We start from the raw sequence: 16,086 nt of genomic DNA on the forward strand, positions 1-16,086 counted from the left end.
CTCTCACTACGCCTATGCATTAATTAACTGCAAAAGACTACAACACTTATTTACAAATTTCCTGTTTATTTATTAAATACAATTCTTTAATTTCTTACATCTTTTTTCCCCCCATACTTTATAAAAGTTTAATTGTCTTAACTTTTTCCCATTTATTTAATTGCTTCTTTTTTATGTATTTTCTTTCTTTAATCTTCTTCTTCTTTCTAGAATTTAACACCAACCTTCAATTTTGGGTCATTTTTAGACATTTTGAAAAGCTATCAACTCAAACAGGGTAACACCGCAGATATGAAATTCAGCCAGGATGTACTCCAGGCATGGGTGATCAAAAGTTATCAAAATGCTCCACAAAAGTCTGAGGGCGTGGCCATGGCAGGCTCCCAAACTTTGATGCTTCGACATGACATCAACTGCTGTGTAACTGCCCTAAACATACTCTAATCTGCCTCAAACTTTACATGTATGATCAGAGTCCCGCCCTGATGACATTCACATGCTGAAATACAGCCACAGTCATAACGCCACCTGGTGGATAGAAGGAAAAGCTCTATAACTAGCCTGGACATGGTCCGATCTGCCTGAAATGTTATATGTGTCATCAGAGTGCGGACGTGATCACATCCATAGGCCAATATACACTCTCGGTCGCAGCGCCACCTGGTGGACGTGCGTGGATTCGACGACGAGCATGGATGCGAGGACCCGTCCAACGCTGCTTGCAGCTTTAATTAGTTTTGGTTTGTGAGCCATCAAAAATAAGTGATGCAGTTGTCTCTGTGTTGTTAGCAGATGCACCAAAAACACATTTTTCAAAGTTAAGCTGCAAAGAGTTTCATCTTTTTCCCCACACTGGAGCATCTTGCACTGGGACCAGATTGTATCTGAATCATTTGTTTAAGGCTGCAGAATGAAGCACATTAAGTGAAGAGGTTGTTTGGTACAAAAAGGCCTAAAACAGATGTAGAATTTGTTGTGTGTCGTTGTTGCAGAATTGACTTCGAAACAGTCAACCATTCCATCTCTGACAAACACCAGTTCATCAGCATCAACAAATGCAAATCCTTCACTGCTCCCCCCCAAGGCTGAGTTATCGGCCCTCTCCTCTTCATCCACTACATGCCCCCCCCTTGGCCACTTAAATCGCCATCATGGACTCCAGTTTCACTGTTTTGCAGGTGACATCCATCTCTATATCTTCACCAAAAGATTCACCAACTGTATCTCAGAAATAAAGCTGTGCCTCTAAACATACTTCCTCGAATTAAACTGTAACAAATCAGAAATCATTATAATTGGTCCAAAAACACTCACCAAACCCACCCACAACTTCTCCCTCTCTACTGACAGCTCCACTGTACTCACTCACTTCCCCTCACATCAGAAATCTAGGCGCCATCTTTGACCAAACCCTTTCCTTCGATCAACATATCAAGTGCATCACTAAAACAGCCTTCTGTCCCCTTAAAGAATGGCTCGCTTCCATCTATCCCTCCCCTTTTCAGCTGCACAAACTTTCATCTACGCATTTCTCACATCCAGACTTGACTTCTGCAGCAGTCTTCTCTACGGGACATCATCCAAAACACTCAAAAAATTTCGGTACATCCCGCTCACCCACTCCCACATCCGTGATCACATTACCCCCATCGTTCAGAACCTCCAGTGGCTCCTCACTCTCCAGCGAATCCACTTCAAAATCCTGATGATCACCTACAAAGCTCTCCATAACCCCAGCTCAGCTATAACCTGACTGGCTGATGCTAGCCTCCTGTCTACCACCATCCAGACCAAAGACCTGTGTCACCCCAGGGCTTTCTCCAAGGTCGCTCCCACCCTCTGGAACTCACTCACCAAAAGCAGCAGAGAGGCCTCCTCACTCTCCATATTCAACAAATCCATAAAGACACATCATTTCAGCACTGCCTACAAGGCATAAATTCCCTTTTAATATATCCACCTTTCTCCACTCATTCTATTCATCCATTATCTCTACACCACTTAATCCTCATTAGGGTCACGGGGGGCTGGAGTCTAACCCAGCTGACTTAGGGTGAAGGGAGGGGACACCCTGGACAGGTCACCAGTCTATGACAGGGCTACAGAGACAAACAATCACACTCACATTCACACCTACGGACAATTCAGAATTATCAATTTACCTTAGCATGTTTTTGGACTGTGGGAGGAAGCAGGAGAACCTGGAGTAAACCCATGTATGCACAGGGAGAACATGCAAACTCCATGTAGAAAGATCCCAGGCTGGGACGTGAATAAGGAATCTTCTAGCTGCAAGGCTACGGTACTGTGCAGCCACATTCTATTTATTTATATATATTCATTTTTTGTTTTCTAACCTACTTTGTAAAGTGTCTTTGAGCATCTCGAAAAGTGCTATATAAGTATTATGTATTATTACTATTTATCATTATTGACACTGGAATTTTTTAAGGGGCTTAAGGCTCAAAGAAATAAACATTTAGCCCAGTGTCTAGAAAAACCTGCAAATTTGAGCAGCAAAATTCCCATCTTTGACTAAATCATCTCAGGACTATTAAGATTTACCTTGTGACCTTTGGAGGGGACAGGACCTCTGGTTGGGAACCACTAACCTGAACTACCAGCAGTTAAATCTATTCTCTGTCTCTGCCAGATGTAGCAGCTTAAAATCTTCATCAAGACATTAATAATGCAATAATATGTTGGGCACAGAGGTTATTTTCCATTTGTTTATGACGTACTTTCACAAGTGTTGCAGCATTTGATATTCTTACTTTCTTAAACTACTGTTCATTTCTTATTTTCTCAAACCTTCCCTCAAATATTTACTCTAGTGTGTAAACAGAGGGTTGAATTAAACCGTGTGCTTTTCCACGATTAGTGTACACAAAGTTGAGTTTGACAAATCTTTCCAAACTGAACATTTTCAAACACAGCATGTTTTTGTATCAGAGGTTGTCCTTAATAGAGGAAATTGTAATGACTTAAAATTTCCCATGACTACAATCAACAGGTAAATCACATGTACATTTTGACAGCATGTCATTGTTTCTTTACATGTTTGGAATGTGTCTGCTCTTTCATCCGTTTCAAAGTCACCGCTTGACCTACAAACTAAACTCTGCTTTGGCTTCGCTTCTTGTCATTGTCAGCTCAGCAGCCAGATGCATCGAATGTTGTTGTCTTCAGCGGTGATTTCACAGACGTGGAGACAATAAATCACCCGATGCTTCGTCTGCTCGTCTAAACAGCATTAGTGACCTTTCAGTTTGACAAAAAGCCTTGTGGCACAAAGCTTCTTTTAGTATCTATGAAACTTGTTTTTATCATTTTTTTTCCAGTTTTGTAAATATTTATTTGGACCATGCTCATATATTTTAAACCTCAGTGACATCAGTAATGACTTAATGGTTCAAACTCACAGAGTGACTTTCTTATAAAAGTCTCTAAACATAATTAATTTCAGGTTATCTTTAAAACTCTGTCATTTCATCCATTGCTTACATCTAAATAAAATATCTGAACAACTGTTGGATGGATTGCCATTAAATCTATTACAGATATTCTCACTGCTCAAACGGTAAATCGTACGATGACTAAGCCGATATTCTGACTTCTGTCCTCTCTCGCCACAATGAGGTTTGTAGTTTTTAGTTAAACAGCTATTGGACAAATTGCAGTGCAGTTTAGTTCAGACATTGATCCCTGTCCTCAGGATGAATTTTAAAAATCTTGATAGTCAGGTAAACATTTTATTTGTCCCAATAGCTGCAAAAGTAAGGACATTACTATCAGCCATGACTGTATGTTTGTGTTTATTGCTAATTAGCAAATATTAAGATGCTAACATGCTAGATGTGTCTCTTTTAAGCACCCCTAGTCCTATTTTGTCCTTACAAAGCAAATGGTTTTTATCACTATTATAATCCAGTTCCAATCTACCTATGACAACACTCGACCCTATTCTCATTGCTTAATTATCATGTTATTATGCCCGATGCTTTGTTAGGTGTTCCTTACTTTTTAAAAGAATCCTTATTATTTCAGTTCATTATGTTTTACTACACACATTGCTCAAGCATATTACAAAATAAAAAACATCCTCAAATCTTGCCTTCACACAGATTGTTAACATTTTGAACAATGATTTTACTTGGATTTGGTTAGCAGTGAACAGTGAAGCCCATTTAAATGATTAGACATTCAAAGGTTATCAAATAGCATGATACAAGAGCAATCCATATACCTCTTTTTAATTAATGACTGACAAAATGTAGACGTGTTCGACCTACAGCCATTGTTAATGCCCTCTGGGACGTTAGTCATTCAACAGGAGATGATGTAGAAATCTGCAGTGACACACCTGCAGCAGCTCTGTGTACCTGTGATCTCAGACATGAGCAATGACACATCTGAGCAGCCCATCACACAGAAACGGTGTAAAACACAAACCATCAGTGCTCCTGTGGACAGATTACTGCTGCAGAGTAAACATTTGTTTGGCAGCTCTGTACAAGCAGAGATAGGCCTCGGCTGAATTGACAGGGTCTCCTAAATTGTGTCTATGACGCCTGATCCATCGCGTCAAAACCATTAAGAAGGAGACTGGGTGTGATGATAATGTATTGATCAGATTGTGATGGATGGCTGCTGGGGATATATAAGTGAAGTTCTCGGTCGAGTTAAGGAATAGTCCAGGTTTGGCCAAGTGAACGTCGAGACATCATGCTTTCTGTAGCTCTGCTTTACCTCGTAGCCGTGATTTGTTCTGCAACATGGACACATGCTCTGCCCCTGTACCCTGAAGCCAATCTGGATCCACAGCCAGGTAAGACTCTCTGCTTTGTTGATCATGCTTCTTCGATTTTATTCTGAGTTTTGGACTGTTTTTAGCTCATTTACACCGACCTCTTGTCATGAGCAACACTGGGATATATTACCCTGCACATCAGTTTTTCACTAACTCGGTCAAATTCTGCTCATGTTTATTCATAAAGACATGATCCATAACCCAAAAATTGAAGAGAAAATTGCTTCATATCAACAGATTTCATGCAGAAATTAGTGTCAGAGGTGGAGGATGGAGCCAACACTGCTGAGGGGGAGCAGAGAGAAGTGTTTCCTCTGCTGATGCTACACAATGGAGGGAGAGACTCCTGGAATAAAGGTGAAAATGACAAAAATGTGCACACAGACACTTGAAGTCAAAAGGCAAATTAGTTCAACATGATGATGAAAGTAACAATGTATTAACTTTCATTACAATTTTCTTTCAGGGGAAAAAGATTCAGCACAACAGGAGAAGTTTGTGAACCTGGTAAGGCTGATAAAACATCTCTGTACACTCTGAAAAGGCACATGTTTATATAATACATCACAAAAACATTTTTAAAAAAAACTTAAAATAAAAAAAGAACATTAAAATTGCACAAGTTAAATGTGTCATGACACTGAAAGGCCAATTAATGAATTGGATATGCATCTCCTTTAATTTTAAGATCGGGGGCATTTGTAAGAAACATTTGGACACAAAAACACAGACCTTAAATTCACCTGAAAGCAAAAGCAACCAAAAATGAGTGCTTGGTCTACACCTACTGTTATACCGTTGCTTCTTTTTAAGGTCGAGGACTTCAAAGATGTGGTTTTGAAGCTGGCAGCGGCCGACAAGCTTCGCTCTCAGGGTTTTGTCCGATCAGAGCAGAGCCTGCCAAAAACCAACAAAAGAGGTGAATTACTCAGATTATTCTCTGTTAACCACATGTCACACCTGCTCAAGTGTTTAGATCCTCCAACAACACCTGACATGATATCTGAGCCGGTGTTATTATAATAGAATTACCTCATTAAAAGGATGTTTGACCAAGGCTTGTGTTACTTAAAAGTAGGACAGATTACGTAAACCTGAACAGGTGGCAACAAGGGCAGCACATATTGATACTGATGTTAAGATTTTTCTTATGGAGACAGAAAAGACAGTAGAAGAAAATACTGCCACATTTTAAGCTCTTAATAAAAATGACCTTTTCAAAGGGAGAAATTGCTTTTTTTGTAAAGATTTTACAAGCTTATAAGCTGCAAATTATATTGATCTTTCTTCATCCTATGATTTAACATTTATCAAAAATATATGAACAATTAGTAACTAGTTTATTAAAATATGTAATGCAGTTGTAATTAGCTATAAGAACATTTAAGCATCTGTGACAACATATTTGAAATTATTGCAGAGGTGTTTTAATATATTGCCACTGTTTTTATGTCTGTGTGTCAGTTATCATTTTTATAGTTGCTGCTAAATACATTAATAAACGCATATTTATTTACAGCTACATCCTGCTGTGTTTATTAAATGCCTACATACTGATTATAAATACACACATAAAGCAGCATCACCACACTAAATGAACAAACCAGAGGTTTAAATAACATAATAATGTAAATACAGAGTTCTGCTGTTTATTTTGAGGCACAACAGCATTTACTCAAATGGAGATGATTTACTTTAGCTGGATCAGTCACAAATAATTAAAAATCCTAAATGTACAGCAATCAATTGGGGAAAAACAAGAAAAACTGAGCAACAGTAGAAGGATTCATCTTTAAAAAAAGACACAATAGATGCTGTTTATATAATAATAAGCAGAAAATACATGAGAAAATGACACTATAGAGACAGTTGATAGTAGAAAAACGTCCAAAAAAAGTGTAACATGTTAGAGGATTGCACTGTTAAAAGTGTTTATTTATTCTCTCTCCTGACAGCATGTTTCTGGAAATACTGTGTGACCAACTAGAGCACACTGAGAGGACGTTTGGTACGATTTCAGCTCGGCCTGGTTGGAAACACTCTCACTCTCTTTTGTCATTTTTGTTTCCCATCAAACTGTTTATTTATCGTCTATACTGGTTGAACAGAAGATATATTTTTGAAGCTGTAAAATGGTCTTTTTTTGTGGCTGAAAATAAACTTGAATATGAGAAATGCCATCTATGTGACAGATGTTTGTATTTTTACTGTATGAATGCAAAGAAAGGGCAATGAAATCCAGGATTATGAGCACACACACAAACCACATTGATATCAACAGTGAGATATTTTTTATTAGTGTGAAATTGAGAAAATTCCAACCTATCACACTGTATTTATACAGGGTAAAATACAGGCGTGTACTCTGCATAAAAATGAACTGTTTCTGCAGCTGCTGCTACCACTGATACAATCATATATGCTTCAATGCAGGTGTTTAGATTGTAAAAAGAAGAGAAAAATATCTTTATTTACACTATAAACAACAACTCTGCTAAATAATCATCAACAGTTAATTGCACATTTGGCCTTTTGTTGTCTGTGAGTGACTCTGGATAAACAGTCAGTACATACAACCAATAAAACATTTCACTTTCCCGAGTTCTGCTGCAACACCAGCTCATGAGCTTTAAAGGTGGAGTCTGCGATTTTGGAGAAATCTACAGAGCCAGGGCTGTGCACGAACACTAGATTTCTTTCAGCACACACACAACATGGACAGATATTCAATGAATTTGACAAAAAAAAGGTATTACATTAGAATCGCGTTTTCCACCTTTACAGTTGAATAGTGTCTGACTCACTGCTGTAGTTTGTTCTTATAGGTTGCAGCGCCCTCCATAGATCACCATCTCTACATGCACGGTTACACTAACAGTAAAAACAGGACATTAACACCACAGAATGAAAAGTTTAATTTCTATTCTTGGCCACGCTGAAGTAAGCCTTCTCGATTTCAATGTCGGCCGGACACGTCTGTTTGAACTCCTCTCTCTCGTAGGCGTTTTGAAGGTATCTCCACACGCCGGTGAATTCGGCGGGAATGTCAAAGTCGCAGTATTTCTTGGAAGCAACCTGAAATAAATAGACAGAGAAACACATCAGTAAAGATCAAGAGAGCTACTCAGAGCATCTAATTGAGCAAAAGCACCAATATAGCAAAGTGTTAATATGTTAAAGTTGGAGGATTTTACATAGAAACAAAAACCTGTGACATTCAAGCCAAATGAGTTCACACAACATTATATAAGCCACTCAGTGCCAAGTAAATCTGTCTAGATTACACAGTATACTGACAGTAATGCACTGAAGATCTGCTACAATGGATTTGGATCAATGGTTTGCCAATGAAGCAACAACAGCAACAGAGATAAGAGTATGTTACAGCAAGTATGGCAGAATGTTTGACAGTAAAACCTAGAAACAGGCAAAAGAATCTTCTCGTGTTCCAGAGAAGAAAGAAACTCAGCATCTGCAGTGTATGAGTTTCACTGGTAGAGTGCAGTGCAACACATACTTTTGCTTTATGTTATACAGGTTAATGTGCTTTGCAACAATGCATAGTATTTTATGCTTATCACAGGCGTCTAAAATCCCGATCTGTTATCTAACTAGTAACTACAGCTAGCAAATAAATTAGATTAAAATTTCAATATTTCTCTTTGACATAGTAGCATAGAGCATAGCACCAAATAACTAAACTGTAAAAATACTCCTGCAAGCCTCCATTGAAAATGTTAGTTATTTAAGTACTGTCAGTAAAATGTACATAAAGAATCCAAAGTAAAAGTATTCATTTTGCATAAAACTGCCCCTGTGACTGACAGATTATTTTATATTACATTATTACACAGTCAATCCAGAAACGTCGTAAGCAGCAATTAATTGATTTATCTGAGTGAGTTGCTGCTTGTTTCTGTAAAATGTGGCAGTGACTTTCAGTGTTTGGCCTTCTGCAAAGACTCACGAGATAAATCTGAGGGAAAATCCGAGGCAAGGGTTGTGAGAAGATTATTGGTGTAGAAAAGAAGAAGTAACAGACTACTTGAATTTCTTTTCCATTTTTTTGCAAAAAAAATGGAGAACTTCAGCTCTATGAACCTTGAAAAATTATTCAAATTGAGTCAGGCGAAACCACTAGTTTCATCTTTAACAGATTGCATTTTCTAAGACAAACATTGTATGTAAAATCTTTATCAGAGAGTAAACGACTAAATATAGCTGTCCTTTAAAAACAGCACAGTATGCAGCCACAGAGTATTTCTAGAAAGCACCTCAAAACTGTAAATAAGTAACTATTTAACACCATTGCTGAATAATCACATATCTAGTATGTCCATCTATCCATCAGGTAAGAATTTCAGCCCTTATCTTATCTGCCTTATAATCCAGTTTAGATGATCAGGAGACTCCTATTTTCTTCTTTTCTACCTCTGAGGAACCATGTGCTTCTTTTCTGGCCACTTGTGCAGCAACAGGAAGACTGTCTCACCCTGATAACGTGCAGTTTGGGCAGCAGGTTGCAGTCGGCTAAGGTGAGGCGGTCGCCGTCCAGAAACTTCCTCTTGGACACGGTGATGGTTTCCGCCGAGTTGTGGTCGATCTCCTCGGGAAGGGGCGAGTTCAGGTAGATGTCCAGACGTTTAAATTCCCGCAGCAGGTTTTTCAGTTGGACTGAAGAGTCAGAAACATGGGTTTTATCAGTAAGTGCCCGTGTGTATTGTTACAACCTGTATTTTTTATATAATGCTTCTCATTTTTATGCTGCTTTATGCATTTACTAATTACAGGGAAACACTGTACTTTCAACACCTAAGTTAATTACACAGATGTTAATCTCACCTGATGACCTATGATAGGCTTATAAAATACAATAGTTTGCATGAGTTTAACCAACAGTTGTAAAAATATGTTTCACCTCCACAGACACGTAAATACATCACTAATAATATTCCAATAGTATAACATGTAGATAATAATATAAGGAGTCATTTTTTGCACTAGTAGAATAAAAGTACTCATTGTGTTGCTGTTATAATATCACACTACTGGGTTCCTGAAGCATTAATGTTTTATGTGTTTATGTCATAGTTGATCAAGGTGGAGATAATTTTAAGGCACAAAACGGGTAACAGATGTAGTAACAGATATCACCCAGAAACACCCTTATATGATTGCTTACGTTACGTCAGGTTTTTGTACTACAAGTATCGCAAATGTTACAAGTCATGTTTAAATATGCAAATTGCTACACATTATCTTCCTAAATATATGCTAATTTGCACTATTTCCCTAACAGAAAAATGAAATGAAGTTCTTGTTTAATCTTGTTAACATACTAGTGTCAAAGGTTTTTACAGAGGGGGATGTTATATATTTTTCTCATTTCTTTAATCAAAACATGCTGTCAACAACCAGAAACAAACAAACCAAAAATGAATTGCATTATAAATTTTTTATGTTGTTACTGAGAACTAATGTTAATGGGTAAAAATTTTCATAGATATCACCTTTAAACTTGCCCAGTTAATTAAGATGATTATTTTTTTGTCAATTGGAACTTCATATTTAAATATGTAAACATATTATTAATATCTAATTAAATATTCTGTAATTTGCATAGACAATGTGTCACAAAATAAACACTTAAATGTGTATTTTGGATTGTTTTCTTTCCACTAGTCTGAAAGACTGACGAGAATATTTGGACGCAAAAAAACCCAAGTCTCAAAAATTGAGCAATATATGAAAATCATAGTTTTACAAGAGTATTTTGCATAACAGTTTTATGTACTGCTACAAAACACCATACTTTAGAGGAAGATCTCATATTGTTTGGATATAATCATCATCTGCAAACAGCCACAGTGCTCAGATAAACATAATATTGTATAAACTATGAATATATTTGAGTAAAGTACAGGAACGTCTACACTGTGCTCAAGTGCAGCACTTCTTCTTTTTTTAGGTCACATCCACATGCACCAGTACATGTTTAATAAATCACAAGAAACCAAACTTACAGGTGTTGTTTGGGCTGTTCTTGATGAAAGCAGAGAATTTTGCAAAAATGTCAGCACCCACGTCAAAGGACTCTTTGTTCAGCGGGCTGAGATGAGGATACCTGCAGGGGGGAGAGGAAAAGAGAAGGCTGGGAGTACACTTGTTCAAAGAGAATGAGCCGTCATCAGAATCACACATCACTGCTATTTGTGGAATGATTAAGCGCAACAATACCTGGGAGGGGCCAGTGTTTGTTCAAGAAACTCCTCGATTTTGATGAAGTCTGTTTTCAGGGTGCCGTTGTAGAGGAGGAAAGGAGGGTTGGTCCCAGGGGCCAGGTCCTTGAGCTCCGCTGGCTTCCTGGAGAAGATGCAGAAAGATGGAGGGGGAAGGAAGGCATGAAGGGAGAGATTCTGACCTGTGTCTATTCAATTCTGCAATCAGTCTGCTATCAGACATGTCAAAACGGAGAGCGTGTTGGTTATCAAGACTGTCAGGATCAAATGTGGCACTCTGGATTAATGATTTCAACTCCGGCTGTTGCTTTAGCTATAAAAATACACAGCGCTGGGAGTGGTCGCTTGTTTAAAAGGCCTGTTGTGTGTGTGTTCTGAATCACTTAATTATCAACATCCTTTCATAGTTTCCTGATCTTATTTGCTTGTCGGCAATGACCCTGAGAAATTCACACAATAAAACCTCAATTAAAGAAGGTGCTTGTTTTGAAGTGACACAGAGCTCTTTGTACAGTTTGGCTTTACGGCTCCTCCCTCTAAACTTCTGCAGGACAGAGCGAGCAACGCGCCTATTGACTACTGAGAAATGGTTTGGATTGCTGTAAAAAGACTCTCAATTTCTCTTTCGTTTGCTTCTTAATAGAGTTCTGTGTGAAAGTCCCCGCCACCAGATGCTCAGGAAGTGTTTTTGCGAGTGGAGGGGTGCTTACTTCCTCATATCAACAGTGGTCACTGTGAACTTGACTCCTTTCAGCCACAGCACCATGAAGAGCCTCTGGCAGAAGGGGCAGTTCCCCACGTTCTCGCCATCATGTCCAGCCTGAAAAACACAAGAAATAAGTGGTAAAAATTAGGCTTTATGATCACATGAGTCACAGATGTTCCATTTTAGCTAATGAACTACATCTCCTCTATTGGATAAAAACAATTTTGGAGGTGAAAAGTGTGTGTGGGATATTTAAAGGCAGTTTCCTCTATAGAGGGGAAATGCAGGCATTGTGCTGTAGCGGAAAATAACTTTTGCTCTGCCCTTTTAGCTATTTCCAAACACCACAACAATCTGGTTCGAGCCCCACATGTCACTATGTTAATGTGAAAGGAATTGTGTGATTTGTGTTACATGAGAAAATGAATACTACTCTGTTTGTACAGTAAATATGAATAAAGGCAGCAGCTGGTTAGCGAGAAGTAAGGGGGAATGAGTAGTCTAGATCTGCCATAAGGTAATAAAATCTGACTCTCAGCATCTTTAAAGCACTGCTAAATGACTGAATCTTTTATGGGGGTTTATGTGTCAAACTATTATTTGTCTGGAAGCAGTGATTTTCCAAACAGCCCCCTCATAAAATGACAAATTGGCATTTTACATTTAGTTTTTTGTAACAAACAAATATACGTTGTTAACAAGGAAGCTTTAGTTGCTTCTTAGCCTAATTTTATGAACTTAGAGCAGAGCTATAGAAACTGTTTCTGGTCTTTATGTTAAGATAAGCTAAACAGCTGCAAATATGAGAGGGATCTTCTTATCTAACTAAACTGTATTCTACAACCTCTTGACCTGTTTCTTAAAGTGCCTGAATGTTTAACATCTTGTTCGTAAAGATACATAATGTACTCTCTACCACACTGCTTTTCACTTAACCTTACTTTATTTACCCAAAGAACTACGCCGCCTCCTTCAGATAAAACATTCGTGTACAGGAAGAGTACAAGGAGAAAAAAAAAAAAACTTCTGTATGTTTAAGAAAAATGTGTTTATACGACCTGACTGTATCTGAACATGTGTGTAAGTAAAGTGGGTGTGCCTGGTTAGGCTTGAGGCCAGTCACCCTCCATGCTGCTCGCTCTTTCTGGGTGTGCGATGATAAGGTGGACCGACCTTCTGTGGACAGAGTTCACTGATAACAAGCTGCTGTGACCCTCAGCAGGGATACAAACACCTCAACATCTGGAGCTCATGGTATCTGGAGATGGCACCAGTCAAAAGGAGAGTTGTCCTCTGATTGATGCTGCTCTTATGGCAACATTTGTACATCTCTGGCAAAGCTGAGGACTACTGAGTGAGCAGAAAATCTATGTGTGATGGATTTTTGGACTATTTTATCCTCAGAGGGAGGTGATGAAAAGTCAATGTTTTGTTTTGTCAACTAGTAGAAATCTCACGCGCAATCAAACCTTTCACAGCATGTGGTTTTGACAGAGAATCCAAGTTTGAATCTGAAAAAAAGTGACTGACCTTAATGAACAGTTCGATACTTGGCTCCTTTTCTGAGTTCTGCCGAAGTGCCATCTTGTCCCAAAACTGTTTTATTCACTTTTTTTGAAGTCCAAGTGCTTCCTCCAGTCAAAGCTTCTCCTTTAGTCACTGGTTTTGTTCCTCCTGAAAATCCCCAGATGAGGAGAGGCTAAGCTGATAATGGTGCCCTCGAAGACGTGCTGCTCTGGTTTCAAGGGTGTTCTTGCGGCTGTGGATATCAGGAGAAAGTCTAACACCTCACGGCTGCTTGTGTTTGTCTGAGGGCTCCTTGGAGGCTATCGCTCTGAACATACTTCACAAGTCAGGGGAGAGGGAGGATCCAGAGAGATGGGCGGGGTACACACTCTTATATACCCAAAGGCAAACTCTATGAGGAGAGAGCTTAAAATAGGTACTTTGCATATTGCAATGCGCAGGAACTGATAACGCAGAGTGACTCAAAACACACAAATTCAGACAATTCATTGGAGCCACACATTCCAGCAGAGTTAGATATGGAATGAAACAGGCTGCGCTTAATACTGAGTGCTGAGGGAAACCGGGAGACAGTAACTGAATTTTATGGCAGAAAGTCTCATGTGTTGGACAGAATAATGTACAATATTTGGTTACATTAATGTCAGGAATATGTTAACAAGCTGCATTAAAGGTTTTTGAAGTGTTTTTGATGAAGAAATGTGTGTATATCTGAATGAAAGAGTAGTAGACAGAGTGATTAAGGATTTACTGAAGTACTTTCTGTGGTTTTCTACTTTATTCTACTCCAAAATGTCTCAAAAATGATTTTACTTTACTGCAACGTTCATTTGAGAGCTATAATTAATTTACTTTGCAGATTATTGTGTATCTACTTTTGATTTAGAATTGGAAAACATATTAAACATCTCAACAGTATGAAAAAATGCAATCTTAATGGCTTTTTAAGTTGCCATATTTAATTTCAGATGAGTTAGCATCACAAAAGTCTGCGTCTTCCACCATTTTAGCTCTAGTAAAAAAGACTATGGGGGTGGATTGCTGTGAAATAAAAACAAATTCCATCCCCTGACTTTTCTCCCATAACGTCATTAACATTTAAATTTGCTTAGAATCTAATTTTTTGCAGCATTAATGGCATTCTCATCATTATCTGCTGTACTTTGTATATTGTGCTGAGTTGGCATGCTAACGTGAAAAAAACCCTTTTGAAAATGAAGATTTTTCCCTTGTTAATATGCATATGTGGTGTTTTTATATGCTAGAGGACATGTTATGAGCACCATGGCTGAACAATTTCAGAAATAATACAGTCAGATTTCCGCGGTTTAACGCGTAACAATCTTAGAAAACCAATCCTGTCAGCTTACAGGGTGGGACTTTCTGTATCATTCTTCTTCTTCAGAAGCGGTTTCTGGTCTCAAACAAGCATGTCTGAATTACTCAAAATTACACATTTTGCCATTGTGTAGCATGAAATAGTTTTACAGTTTTTAAGCTGAGCTTGAGTTGTAGATGAGCTGGTGTGCTTGAGTTACAGCTAGAAAGGAGGGGTGTGTGGAGAAAGAGACAGAGCCTTCACAGAGCTGCACATTTGAGAGGAAGCAAAGGTGTAAAGTTGCATCATTGTTTTCACGACAGGAGAGAGATTTAAACTGAAGTGGCGAACATCGTAAAAATTATACCTGCTGAAAATCGTGCTAGCATTCTCATGCTGTAAGCAGTGTTCCCTCTAAACTGCGCGCGTGCGCAATTGCGCAATTGCGCACTGCTGACACGGTCTCCGCGCACAGAAAATCTGAGCTGCACAAAAAAAAAAAAAAAATCCAACCTAAATTGTAAATAAAATAAATACGTAACAATTCATTCTGTGCTATTTTTCAGTGTGAGTCAGTGAGTGACAGGTGACTGGCTGCTGCAGCCAATGATGCGATTCACATACGTATTTACCATAGACTGTATATAATGGTATTTACGCAGCTAATCAACGTCAGGCGTCCTTATGTGCAGCCATCGTTGTTCTCATAGATATGAATGAGTAGATAGGACACGCCCCTTTGAGCTACGTGCTACAGCGAGGCTAAGCTAGTGGGGGCAAATTTTCAGTGCATTCCGTTGATGTAGACAGCGTGAAAACGGAAACAAGAAGTATGCCAGCTCACTGTGCCTCAATGTTTAATTTTCTTTTTAAATCCTTCATTGTATTTTCTGTGTAATTCCTATTTGAACTTTTATTGTCTTTAAGATATAATTTTCTAATTAAACATTTAATTTTTTAATTAAATGTTTTGTCTTTTTTGGATAGATGTAGTGAGAGACTGACAGGAAACGGGGGAAGACTTGCAGCAAAGGGCAACGAACAGGAATCGAACCCGGGACGCTGCATCAGGGACCAGCCCCTGTATACGGGTCACCCGCTTAACCCGTTGAGCTATACGTGCACCCATGTTTTGTCTTTTTAAGGGTTTAATAATCTGATTAAATGTTTTGCATTTTTAAAAATGTTTAACATTCTTCTTGTTTAATTGTATTTTTTAAATGTTTAATGATGGAAAATACTTTATCTGTAATTTCTAATATTTGTATTTTAAAAATTTTGTTTAATTTCATAACGACATGTATTGTATCGTGTCGAATTATCTCATTCCATATTTTGTCTGTTTAATAGAATGTAATGTAATTTAATGTTTAACTCTATTAAACAGACAAAATATGGAATGAGATAATTCGACACGATACAATACATGTCGTTATGAAATTAAACAAAATTTTTAAAATACAAATATTAGAAATTACAGATAAAG

The 16,086-nt window shown here is 38.2% G+C and overlaps 2 protein-coding genes across 2 annotated transcripts; one reads left to right on the plus strand and one right to left on the minus strand.

Annotated features, from left to right (window-relative positions):
- Positions 1-4,679: 4,679 nt before the first annotated feature.
- On the plus strand, positions 4,680-6,990 carry urp1 (urotensin-related peptide 1). The gene is made up of 5 exons (XM_035955897.2): positions 4,680-4,828; positions 5,048-5,167; positions 5,277-5,317; positions 5,624-5,729; positions 6,766-6,990. Exons 1-5 carry the CDS (start codon positions 4,726-4,728, stop codon positions 6,795-6,797), a joined length of 402 nt encoding a protein of 133 aa, XP_035811790.1. The 5' UTR covers positions 4,680-4,725; the 3' UTR covers positions 6,798-6,990.
- Positions 6,991-7,084: 94 nt separating this feature from the next.
- On the minus strand, positions 7,085-13,579 carry clic2 (chloride intracellular channel 2). Its single transcript, XM_023287164.3, has 6 exons — positions 13,286-13,579; positions 11,760-11,869; positions 11,048-11,173; positions 10,834-10,934; positions 9,303-9,484; positions 7,085-7,885 (listed from the first exon to the last, which is right to left on the minus strand). Exons 1-6 carry the CDS (start codon positions 13,337-13,339, stop codon positions 7,724-7,726), a joined length of 735 nt encoding a protein of 244 aa, XP_023142932.1. The 5' UTR covers positions 13,340-13,579; the 3' UTR covers positions 7,085-7,723.
- Between the last annotated feature and the right edge of the window lie 2,507 nt (positions 13,580-16,086).

The sequence above is a fragment of the Amphiprion ocellaris genome, chromosome 13, assembly GCF_022539595.1.
Source record: "Amphiprion ocellaris isolate individual 3 ecotype Okinawa chromosome 13, ASM2253959v1, whole genome shotgun sequence".
NCBI classification, from domain to species: domain Eukaryota; kingdom Metazoa; phylum Chordata; class Actinopteri; family Pomacentridae; genus Amphiprion; species Amphiprion ocellaris.

Bases quoted from the DNA above. Each gene is read 5' to 3' on its own strand.
- clic2 (XM_023287164.3), bottom strand. From the start codon at position 13,339: ATGGCACTTCGGCAGAACTCAGAAAAGGAGCCAAGTATCGAACTGTTC. The intron at 11,174-11,759 runs GTAAGCACCCCT...CATCTTCTCCAG, and splicing joins ACCACTGTTGATATGAGGAA to GAAGCCAGCGGAGCTCAAGG. The intron at 7,886-9,302 runs GTGAGACAGTCT...TATTTATTTCAG, and splicing joins CCAAACTGCACGTTATCAGG to GTTGCTTCCAAGAAATACTG.
- urp1 (XM_035955897.2), top strand. From the start codon at position 4,726: ATGCTTTCTGTAGCTCTGCTTTACCTCGTAGCCGTGATTTGTTCTGCA. The intron at 5,168-5,276 runs GTGAAAATGACA...ATTTTCTTTCAG, and splicing joins GAGAGACTCCTGGAATAAAG to GGGAAAAAGATTCAGCACAA. The intron at 5,730-6,765 runs GTGAATTACTCA...CTCTCCTGACAG, and splicing joins GCCAAAAACCAACAAAAGAG to CATGTTTCTGGAAATACTGT.